Below are 12934 nucleotides of genomic sequence, written 5' to 3'. Positions count from 1 at the left end.
TGTTCTCAGAACAGATGTGGAAAGGCAGAGCAGAGGAGTGGAGCAGGGGCAGAGTGGCTGGGGGCGGAGAGTAGTAAGAAGGGATTGTGATGAGAAGAAAGAATGATAGTACTCATAAATAAAAACTTCACATCAAAAGGAACTACATAGTGCAGCTAGTGAGTCATTTCTCCAAACTCCCAGGGAAGGTTAGAACTCAAGTGTTGTAACCCAAGAGACTGGAGGTTAAGTGACCTAATAAATGTAGATACGTTTTTAAAAGGTGAGCAAATACAAGTGCTTTCAAACAGAAGCCGCTAGTCATGCAGAGAGAAAAGAAACTGGCAAACTTCATGTATGTTTGGAGGCAAACCTCTAAACGAATAAAAATGTAGTCAACAGAGAACACAGAATAGTTCTCATAAGTGTTGGCTTTGGAGTCCCATAGAGCAGCGTATCAGCTGCCCTCACCCTATTTATTTTTCAGACTCTTAGATCTCTCATTTGTAAAATGGAGCTTCTACTCCGTGGATCATTGTGAGGATCAGAGGACAGGATATACAGAGAATGTTCATCACAACACAGACTGACACAGACTTACACCCAATAAATCTTTACTGGCAATAGGACCAATTTTAGTGGCAAGAGATGTAGCAGTTTTTGTTGTTCTTGTTTTGCTCTTAGTAGACGTGACCTCCAGAGAGGAATAAATCTGCCTCGGCTTTGCATACAGTAATGCATAATTTATTATACAGTGTTTTCTGTAAAGTGAAATATTCATTTCAGAATCTAGGGTCTATATTGTTTGGTCACTTCACTGTATTTTAGGTACACCAATGCTAAGGGGGTTTAGTCACCAGTTCTTTCAGTCAAAACCGGGTATATGCATCTTTTTCCAAAATTCAAGATGGCAGCCTTGATTAAATGTACCAGATGTCTAGTAATGAATTTATATATCTTTTTCTGTTCAAAACATATTCTTTCAGGGGCGCCTGGGTGGCTCAGTAGGTTGAGCATCCGGCTTCGGCTCAGGTCACGATCTCACGGTTTGTGGGTTCGAGCCCTGTGTCAGGCTCTGTGCTGACAGCTCAGAGCCTGGAGCCTGCTTTGGATTCTGTGTCTCCCTCGCTCTCTGCCCCTCCCCCACTCACACTCTGTCTCTCTCAAAAATAAACATTAAAAAAAAAAAGAATATTTTCCTGGTGCACCTGGGTGGCTCAGTCAGTTGAGTGTCCGACTTCTGCTTAGGTCATGATCTCACAGTTCATGAGTTCTAGCCCCAAGTTGGGCTGTGTACTGACAGCTCAGAGCCTGGAGCCTGCTTCAGATTCTGTGTCTCCCTCTCTCTCTCTGCCCCTCCCCTGCTCATACTCTGTCTCTCTCTCTCTCAAAAATAAACATTAAAAAAATAAAAATAAAGAATATTTTCCTAAGCAAAGACCCAAGGAGGCCATATGTTATGTAAGAATGAATATTGGACTAGAAAGTTAACAACAACAACAACAACAACAACAACAACAACAACAAAACAGGTTGTCATTCAGCTCTTCCAGTTAATATTACCAAAGAGCCTCGGTTTCCTCACCTGGAAGGTGAAAAGGTTGACCCCATAATAAAGGTTCATTCATTTATACAATTCTTTGATGCTGAAATGGTGATGAGTTTGAGTGACAGAGCAACTCTACTCTTCTTTCTTACTCCTGGTGGAAATTCTACACAGTTATTTCAAGTTTAAAACTATAGTATTTTAATACTGTAAGTACGAAAATTTGGAAAGGTCTTCACTTATCACTGAAAATACCTCAACCCTGAGTTGCCAGACGGGGGGGTGGGGGGTGGGGTGGAATCTGGAAAACTGAGTGGACATGGAAAACCAAGCCAGTATGATTTGTCAGTGGAGTACAGAGAACACCAACTATCACCACTCTGCACCCAAGCAGGCATGGAGGTGTCACCACGTAGATGAAAGCCTGGGCACTTAAGTGGGCATTTCCTCCAGGGTAGGGTGGAGGGAAATGCTATTAAATTGGAAACTCCTCCTAACATCCTTCTCCAATTTCTAATCCTTGACCTTTATAAAGCCCTCCGGACCTTCTCTTCCTTTCCCAATTGCAACTGGTTGTTAAACTGTATAAAATGACAAATAAGGCAATGGTAGATATTCCAGCCCAGGCCCTGGGGCCAGATTTCACTAAAGGAATTCAGGCTCCACACTTACCTTAGGCATACTTCTTTACCACTAAGCCTCAGTTCCTCAGCTTTAAAATGGAATTGATAACATCACTTGACTATAAAATGGCTGTGAGTATCAAATAAAGAAGATCAAACGAGACAGCCCACGAAAGTGGTTAGACACAGCAGACGCTAAATAAATATTAGCTGCTGCTGCTGCTCCTGTGTTTCTTGCCATTATTATTTGATGATGATGATGATGACTGTTAACTAAACCATCAGAACTTACCGAGTACTTACGCCCTGTATGGACTACAACAGGGGTGGATAAAAGATGACCCCTGATAACCTCAGGCCCCTCTTTCAGCTTTTCACCAACCCATGGCCAGAAATTGTAAAGTAATGGTATCCCTTACAACAGAACAGCAAAAAAAAAAACCAGACAACAAACTGGTATCCTCATGTCCCTTCCAACGCTTCTCCTGCTGGTGTGGGATTTCCTAGCCACCACGTGTGACACAGTTGGGTTTTATTTGCCACCTCTGTCTGCTGGTTGAGCCTCAGGAGTGGTGACAAACCCAACTCCAGATGCTCCGGCAGAAACTTCACTGGCCACTTAGCTTAACACCTCCTTGGCAGGGTTAAAGTCATCACCCCAATTTCTTATTCTACAAGCATCTTGAGCTCTGGTTTCAAATTTCCTTGCTTTCCTGAGTTAAGGACAGACCCTTGGCGTTAAGGGACCTGGAGTTGCCTACAGTCTCAGGGGCCAGAAACCTTGCTCCAACACAGAATTACTAATTTGCAGAACCTCTGTCAGTGGAGATTTCTCATAAAGTGGGCCTCGAGGTCACAGTTTGGTTAAATTGTTGTTGCAGTCCCCCTCCTACAGCCACTCTTTAATTGGAGATACCTGTAGGCATGCCCAGGGAGTTAAGTAAGGTGTGCCAAAACCAACCAGAGAAATTCCACAGCCCCTGTCCTGGGTGCACGCAGCAGGCAGGGCCCTCTCTGAGAGCAGGCACACTAATGCTGTGCACAGCTGGAAACTAACCCTGGGGGAGGGTTTAAAAAGTCACCTGGCAACTGTGAGCCTCCTTGCACCCTGAGTTGCTGAAATCTGATATTTCCTGTTACTTGTGGGACGTGTAGCTGAGGTTATGTCAATTAAACGCACATCTGTGCTCAGTATACTGTACCCGCCTTTGTGTTATGTAATCTTGAACTTTCCTTTTGAGTTGGGATTCTGATGGTTAGGGCTAATGTAGCTACAGGCACAGCTTATTGAATCTATGGGGTCTGAGTTTGGGCATCCACATCTGGGCTGCCTTTCATTGCCTCTGGTCTTGTAGATGGTTAAGAGATTTAATTCTCTCTCAGAGTCCGTGTCTCTCTGTCTCTGTCTCTCCCTCCCTCTCTCCCTGTCTACACACGCACACACAAACACACACACACACACGCACCCCTCTCTTATCAATGAAAACTTTGCCACTAAGTATTATTTCCATGCCTGAAAACTGACATTCTGCCAGCAAAGAATTTATCCGATTCAAGCCTCGCTGTTGGGTGGTTAGGTCAAGCTTTCACCTACTACTTTGCCAACTCACAGTAAGATAGCATTTTACTTAAACCAAGTGCTACATGCACAACAGACAGTGGCCTTCTTGGCACCCAGTTCACAGTCCTGTGACGCCCAGCACAGGCAGAGTGGGATCCGCTCTAGGCTATAGCTCTTACTTTGGCAAGAAACAGTATTTGCATGAAAGCTTTATAAAGTTTATTTAGCTTACTTCAAATATTTTATTTTAAATAAATCACCCAAACCAGATTTAATTCTTTTCATTTGGACAAGGAGAGAGAACGTCCATGTTATTAAAAGACAACAATGCTTTTCATTCTTCCTTCAGGTCTGATTTTAATATGACTTTTTTTTTATTTTGATAGAATTATCATTGCCCTTTCAGATCAACCCCACAAAGATGGCTCTACTACGGGGAGTACAACAAGGTTTAGCCTAATTGCTGCTTTTTACCTAATGAATTGCAAATTACTACTTTCGCAGAGAAGCCTGTGAAAATGTTCTACACATTTACCTCAAGTTTCCTCTTTGCTATTCTTTTCAGGGGTCTGCAAGAGCCCCAAACACTACCAAGACAGACTAACCCAGTCAATAAGGCAGCAATTAGGCGGGATTTTAGAAACAGACAATTCAGTGTCACCTGTGCCGGAAATAATGTGACACTCATTTATTTTTTTTTAATTTTTTTTTAACGTTTATTTATTTTTGAGACAGAGAGAGACAAAGCATGAACGGGGAGGGTCAGAGAGAGGGAGACACAGAATCTGAAACAGGCTCCAGGCTCTGAGCTGTCAGCACAGAACCCGACGCGGGGCTCGAACTCACGGACCGCCAGATCATGACCTGAGCTGAAGTCAGCCGCTTAACTGACTGAGCCACCCAGGCGCCCCTGTGACACTCATTTAATGACAACAGATAATCAAAGTAAGTTTTAGACTATTTGAAGCCATATAATCAATCCTTTTCATTTGTGTATGAAACTATATATGAATCTAAGTATTTATTCTTGCCTCCTTCCAAGAAGGATTGTGAATAGCTTATGGGCATACATACTAAATGATTCAAATCACATAAGGGGAGACATTTAAGACAAAGTAAGGAGTCACTTGTTACTCAAAAGCTGCATGCTATTAGAGGTGGGCTACAAATTTATTTCTAGCTTCCTAGCAACTAAAGCAAAGATGGTGACTTTTAACCAGTCAAGATTAATTACGCCTTTATAATTTTTTTGGAGGGCTAAACAATGAAAATATAAACACACTCAACTAAATCCAGAGGCTTCTAGTCTGCGTTTTTATACCAGGTTTGTTCTCCTACTTCATCTACTCATTGGGTGTTGAGAGTACGTTACATGTACCACAGGTGTTCATGTCTGCATTCACCCTGCTGTTATCCTTGTTAAGAGTATCGATCATTCTCAACCATTTGCCCAGGGAAGGGGGTCGCAAATGACCCCCAGGGGACGTTTGGCAATGTCTGGAGACACTGTTGATTGCCAAAATCTCCAGGAGAGAAGTGCTACTGGCCTCTAGTTCATAGAGATCAGAGATGCTACCAAACAGCATACAATGTGCAGGACATAGCCCACAACAAAGAATTACCTAGTCAAACTACATAGCACTGAAGTTGAAAATTGCAGCAACTAATAGGGTGTGTATGGCTGTGTGTGATTTTGTTTGAATAAGATAGAAATCAGTCACTTTTCTCATTATAGAAAACACTAGACTTAGTTTGTACTTCGTTGGTCTTCTCTAGAAACCCATATGTAAGAAGAGCTTTTGTAAATGACAGATTAGGAAAAAATGAGCCCAGAGTTTGTTCTGGATCCTGGATATAATGCCAAAGGAATTTCAAAATAGAATATCTTTAGGCCACAGCTAAGGGACATCAGAATATGTCTCCCTGAATGTGTTAGGAAAATCTGGGCACTGCTTAAAAAAATTGGAAGTCATCCCATCTCTTAACTCAATCTAAGTAAATAAACCTTGCCAACAGAATGTGTTTTATAGCATCGGTGGAAGAACTGCTGGAGAGCAAGAGAGAGTAAACAGATGGAAAGGACACCAAAGGAAATTGAGAAATAGCCATCTGATGATATCACGTAGATTTGGACCAAGAACCACATGCCTGGGCTCTTCCCGCACTGACCTGCTGGATGCAGGTGCACAGGGTCAATGGTCTCCCCGGTGCCCCAACAGCTGGATGGTTTTGTCCTTTGCCAATTGCCTCTCTTAGTGACATAAGGTTTACAAATACAATAGTTAATATGACCTGTTAAAAACTTGGTATTATTTTGTCATGTCCATCCTTCTATTCTTTTTCTCATTTTTTTTCTGATAAACCACCATTGTTATAGGTTTGGCAAGGCTAGTTCATAGTGGATAAACTAATAATGAAATGTAACTTTTTTTTCAACTATCTCAATAATCACCTTGATTCTTGTAAAATAAAGTCAGATAATTCAAGATTTGTGCTGTTTCTGCACAAGACTATTCCAATGTTTTTATTAAACTGATAAGCAATGATCCTGCCTGACAGCACTGTGATTAGCAGATGTAACTTATCTGTGCTCACACAAATTGAAAAGCTTAGCTAGGAGTTCCTCTGAACTTTGTCTGCTTTAATAAGGAAATGCTTTCTAGAGAAATGCAAACATCTTCACTGACATGGCTATAGAGGAAAACTTCACCAATTTAAATTCTACTCTGCTCATCTAGAAAGGAAAGAAGCTGGAGGTAGCCTCCAGACCATCCATAAATAAAGTTTCCTCACAGAGTTTCTGGGAGGTTGATTAAATGTAATAATTTATACACATTTTGAAATCAATTGGTGTGTTAGTCATAGGTAGTTCTTCTTCCTGCACTAACTGTTGGGCTCTACTAAGGCATACTTGGTTGGCTTTCTTTGAGTTGTTTTATGTATGTCATTCTCTTTAAATAAAAATTATTTTACTAAATCTACAATTTCATTTTCATTAATTCAATCAACATTTTTATCTCGTGTATAATGTATAATTGTTTAATAGCTCTCTATCATAGATAGTGTGATATATATACAACAAATATATTTATAATATATCACATACGTATCTATTGTCAAAAAAAAAAAACAAAACGCCAGGATACCTTTTAGCTATAAACTCTGATTTTAAACATGTGGAATAAACAAACTTGTGCCCACATGAAAGCTGCTTTCAGCCATCATCTAAGCCCACTTCTCTAAGGTTAACTAGTTTATAAAATACTTTCTAATTGATTTCATGGATTTGTTAATCCTGCTTATACATTAAAACACTTTGACAGTGACATTATTAATACTCCCCTTTTGATGAAACACTTCAGAAAACTATCTGCCTACAAGAGAGTATAAGAAACTCACTTCAGAATTAAGACACACATAGACTAACTATCATATCAGATATCCCATGCATATCCCATGCAAATGAAAATGAAAAGAAAGCTGGAGTAGTCATATTCATATCAGACAAAATAGACTTTAAAACAAAGACTGTGCCTGGGTGGCACAGTTGGTTAAGTGGCTGACTTCAGCTCAGGTCCAGATCTCACAGTCCGTGAGTTCAAGCCCCGCATCAGGTTCTGTGCTGACAGCTCAGAGCCTGGAGGCTGCTTTGGATTCTGTGTCTCCCTCTCTCTCTCTGCTCCTCCTCTGTTGTGCTTTATCTCTCTCTCTCTCTCAAAAATAAATAAATGTTAAAAAAAATTTAAAAAAAACCCAAAGACTGTAATAAAAGGCAAAGAAGGGTATTTACATAAAAATAAAAGTGTCAATGCAGAGAGAAGATATAACATCTTTATGTTAATGTCATGTTTATTTATATTAAACGATTTATTAAGTTTATATTAAATGTTACATCATAACATGTAACACTTAGAAATATATATGTACCCAACATAGGAGTACCAAGATATATAAGGCAAATATTAACAGAACTAAAGGGAAAAATTGAAAGAAATACCATAATGGAAGACTTTAATATCCCATTTTCATCAATGGATAGATCATTCTGACAAAAAATCCATAAAGAAACATCAGCCTTAAATAACACATTAAACCAGATGGACTTAATAGTTAGGTATTATACAGAACATTCCTTCCAAAACCAGCAGAATACACATTCTTCTCAAGTACACATGGAACATTCTCCAGGACAGGGCACATGTTGAACCATAAAAGTCTCAATAAATTCAAGAAAATTGAAATCATATCAAGTATCTTTTCCAACCACAATAGTATGGAACTAGAAATTAATTACAAGAAAAAAAGGGAAATACAAAAACATGAAGATTAAACAACATGCTACTTAGCAACCAATAAGTCATCAAAGAAATCAAAGGAAAAATCCAAAAATAACTAGACAAGTGAAAGCAGAAATGCAGCATACCAAAACCTATGCAATGCAACAAAAGTGGTTCTAAGAGGGAAGTTCACAGCAATACAGACCTATCTCAAGAAACAAGAAAAATCTCAAATAAACAATCTAATTTTATAACTAAAGGAACTGAAAAAAAGGACAAAGCCCAAAACTAGTAGAAGGAAGGAAATAATAATGATCACAGTGGAAATAAATGAAATCAAGACTAAAAAGACAATTAAAAAGATCAATGAAACTAAGAGCTGGTTCTTTGAAAAAATAAATAAAATTGACAAACCCTTAGCTAAACGAGCCAAGAAAAAAAAGAAAAGAGACTCAAAGAAATAAGATCATAAATGAAAGTGGAAAAGTTAAAATTGACCTCAGAGAAATATAAAGGATGATAGGAAACTACTATCAACAATTATATGACAACAAGCTGAATATCCTAGAAGAAATGGGGATAAATTCCTAGAAACATACAATCCTCTAAGACTAAATCATGAAGAAATATAAATTCTGAATAGATGAATTTTTTGTAAGGAAATTGAAACAATAATCAAAAATCTCCCCCAAAACAAAAATTCAGGACCAGAGAGCTTCATTGGTGAATTCTACCAAACGTTCGAAGATTCAATACCTATTCTTCTCAAAATTTTCTAAAAAATTGAAGAGGAGGAAAAGCTTCCAAACACATTTTTAAGGCTACCATCACCCTGATACCAAAACTAGATAAGGACACCACCCAAAAGGAAATTACAGGCCAATATCCTTGATAAACATAGATGTAAAAATCCTCAACAAAACATCATCAAATCAAATCCAAAAACACATTAAAAGGATCATACACACAATCAAGTAGGATTTATTCCAGGGATGCAAGGATGTATTCAACAACCACAAATCAATCAATGTGATACATCACATTAACAAAATGAAGGATAAAAATAATATAATCTCAATAGATGCAAAAAAATCATTTGACAAAAGTCAACATCCATTTATGATAAAAACTTTCAGCAAAGTGTATACAGAGGGAATATACCTCAACATTAAGTCATATATGACAATCTTACAGCTAACATCATACTCAACCACGAAAAGCTAAAAGTTTTTCCTCTAAGATCAGGAACCAGATAAGAATGCCCCTCTCACCACGTAGTACTGGAAGGACTACCCAAAGCAATTAGGCCATAAAAAGAAATAAAAATCATCCAAATCAGAAAGGAAAGAGAAAAACTATCATTATTTGCAGATGACATGATACTATATAGAGGAAACCCTAAAGAATCCACCAAAAAAAATTAGAACTAATGAATGAATGAAGTAAACTTTCAGGGTACAAAATCAGTATTCAGAAATCTGGGCATTTCTGCACACTAATAACAAAACATCACAAAGAGAATTTTTAAAAATTTTTCACTCACAATTGCATCAAAAAGAATAAAATATCCAGAAATAAATTTAACTGTACACTGAAAACTATAAGACACTGATGAAAGAAATTGAAGGAGACACAAATAAAGGGAAAGATATTTCATATTCATGGATTAGAAGAATTAATATTGTTAAAATGCCCATACTACCTGAGGCAATCTACAGATTTAATGCAATCCCTATCAAAATGCATTTCTTACACATCTAGAACAAATAATACTAAAATTTGTATGGAACCACAAAAGACCCCAAACAGCCAAAGCAATCTTGAGAAAGAAAAACAAAACTGCAGGTATCACACTCCCTGATTTCAAACTATACTACAAAGCTATAGTAATCATATTTTTTTGGTACAAAAACAGACATGCAGATCAATGGAGTAGGACTGAGGGCCCAGAAACAAACCTATACATAAATGGACAATTAATGTATGACAGAGGAGCCAAGAACATAAGATGGAGAAAGGACAATCTCTTCAATAAATGACTGTAGGAAAACTGAAGAGCTTCATGCAAAAGAATGAAACTAGACCTCTATCTTTACTATACACAAAAATTAACTCAACTGGGTGTTATGCTAAGTGAAATAAGCCATATAGAGAAAGACAGATACCATATGGTCTTATGTGGATCCTGAGAAACTTAACAGAAACCCATGGGGGAGGGGAAGGAAAAAAAAATGAGGTTAGAGTGGGAGAGAGCCAAAGCATAAGAGACTCTTAAAAACTGAGAACAAACTGAGGGTTGATGGGGAGTGGGAGGGAGGGGAGGGTAGGTGATGGGCATTGAAGAGGGCATCGTTTGGGATGAGCACTGGATGTTGTATGGGAACTAATTGGACAATAAATTTCATATAATAAAAAAAAAAGAAAAAAAATTAACTCAACTGGGTTTAAAGATTTCAATGTGGAACCTGAAACTGCAAAATTCCTAGAAGAAAACACAGGCAATAAACTCCTTGACATGTCTTAGGGATTCTTTGTGAATCTGACTCCAAAAGCAAGGTAAACAGAAGCAAAAATAAACAAGTGGGACTACATCAAACTAAAAATCTTCTGCACAACAAAGAAAACCATCTTCAAAATGAAAAGACAACTTACTGAATGAGAGAAGATATTTGCATACCATAGAGCTGATATTCAAACTATATAAGGAACTCATATAACTCAACAATGAAAAAACAAAGAACCCAATTTAAAAAATGGGCAAACGCTCTGAATAGACGGTTCTCCAAAGAAGACATCCAGGTGGCCAACAGGCACTTGAAAAGATGTTCAACATCACTAATTGTTATGGAAATGAAAATCAAAACCACAATGAGATATCACCTAACAGCTGCTAGAGTGGCAATTATCAAAAAGACAAGAAATAACAAGTGTTAGAGAGGATGTGGAGAAAAAACAATCCTCGTACACTGTTTGTGGGAGTGTAAATTGGTGTAACCAGTGTGGAAAATAGTATAGAGATTCTTCAGGAAATTCTACCATATGACCCAGCTATTCCACATCTGGGTATTTTTCTGAAGAATACAAAAATGCTAATTTGAAAATATATCTGCACTTCTATGTTCATTGCAGCATTATTTACAACAGCCAAGATATGGAAACAATCTAAGTGTCTACTAATACATGAATGGATAAAGAAGATGTGGTATATTTCTATAATGGAATATCATTCAGCCATCAAAAAGAATGAAATCTTGCATTTGTGACAACACAGATGGACCTTGGGGGTATTATGCTAAGTGAAATAAGTCAGATGAAGAAAGATAAATACCACGTGATTTCACTCATATGTATAATCGAAAGCAAAGAAACAAATAAAATTTTTAAAAACCTCAGAAATACAGAGAACAGACTAGTGGTTACCAGAGGGGAAGGTGATGGGGGAAAGGTATGTGTATGAAATGGATGAAGAAGGTTAATTCTGTGGTGATGGATGATAACTAGACTTGTGGTAATTACTTTGTAGTGTATTCAGATGTTGAATTATAAAGCTGCACACACGAAGCTAAAATAAATAAATAAATAAACAAATAATAAATAGATAAAGTGCAAGCTGTCTCAACGCCATATGAATTTGAAGAGGACTAAAATGGCAATTTGCTAGTCATATGTCCACATGTGGGGTAACACTGAACTTGTTGCTATGCTCTGAGTGATTAGCAGTGCAGTCTCAGTCAGCTTTCAGAATAAGCCATTTTGGGGAGAGAACCTTCCAGAACTCAGTTAAAAAGAACAGGATTGGGGTGCCTGGGTGGCTCAGTCAATTAAGCAGCTGACTCTTAATTTTAGTGCAGGTCATGATCTCACGGTTTATGGGATCAAGCCCTATGTTGGGCTCCATGCTGGCAGAGGAGAGAAACACTAATCTGTTTTCTCCCTCTCTCTGCCCCTCCCCTGCTTACACAAGCGTGAACTCTGTCTCTGCCTCTGTCTCTCTCTCTCTCAAAATAAATAAATAGACATTAAAAAAATAACAGGATGGCCAAACCATTGCCACCCTAAAGACCTCTTGTTTAACTCTGCCAATAGCAGCACCAAATGTGCCAAGGTGAAATGGTAAAGAGGGTGGGGTTGGAGAGGAGGAAATAAGTGTGGCTGTTTGGCTTTATAATGATACAAGGAAAATCCCTCCTAGATTATGTATATTGTTTGTTTTACTGGATATCATCTTAACTGCTATGACTGCAGATGCTATTACTTAAAATGCATATTAAGTTATGTGGTCCTTCTTAAAACCTCATCAGACCATTTAACTTCTAAATTTCTATTAGCAACAAACTCTAATGGAACTATTCAGTGGTGCTTCTGAGAGGGGATTCCAACTGATTTAAAGTCTGTAGAAAAGTGGGATGACCCCATCCCATACCTAGAGACACAAAATGTGCAAAAACTTATACCACCATTTTTCTTGCTGAGTTATAAAAGGTGAAGCAAATATTAATAGCAATTTCCAAAGGAATAAACTTACTTTCAGTGCAAATAGGACAGCATCCTTTTCTGTTGAGAATTTTACCCTAATCAAGAGGAAAAAAACAAAAAACACAAGAGCTTAATGTTAAGAAACAGGGCACGCTGAAGACAAAACTTTTTAAAATACCAGTTCAACTAATGAAATCAGTCTGAGCTATATTTGAACTCAATGCTCAGATGGTGATGATGATAGTGAAAATGAACTTAGAAGTATCAGGTTCTAACGCCAGGCAAAGTCATTCAGAAAGCTTTCCTGTTCTTATCCTCTGAGAAATACAATATCTAAAGGACTCACTGGTGTGATTTTTTTCACATGGAGGGAAGATGCAGACAGTCTGGATTACACCTTTTCACTTATATCCAGACTAGCCCTCAAGAGACCAAGCACACACATAAAAATGAGAATCGTCTATCAACGTCT

General features: G+C 38.0%; 1 protein-coding gene across 2 annotated transcripts in view; it reads right to left on the bottom strand.

The window, feature by feature from the left end:
* The window catches only part of BMPER (BMP binding endothelial regulator), a 251171-nt gene that overhangs the window by 90087 nt on the left and 148150 nt on the right, over positions 1-12934 (bottom strand). For both annotated transcript variants that reach the window (XM_030308210.1, XM_032592428.1), the window contains exon 11: positions 12512-12557. In XM_030308210.1, the coding sequence (XP_030164070.1) occupies positions 12512-12557 (46 nt within the window). The remainder of the gene's footprint in view (positions 1-12511; positions 12558-12934) is intronic.

Source organism: Lynx canadensis, chromosome A2 (genome assembly GCF_007474595.2).
Source record: "Lynx canadensis isolate LIC74 chromosome A2, mLynCan4.pri.v2, whole genome shotgun sequence".
Lineage (NCBI taxonomy): Eukaryota > Metazoa > Chordata > Mammalia > Carnivora > Felidae > Lynx > Lynx canadensis.
This window is presented reverse-complemented; position numbering and strand designations above follow the sequence as displayed.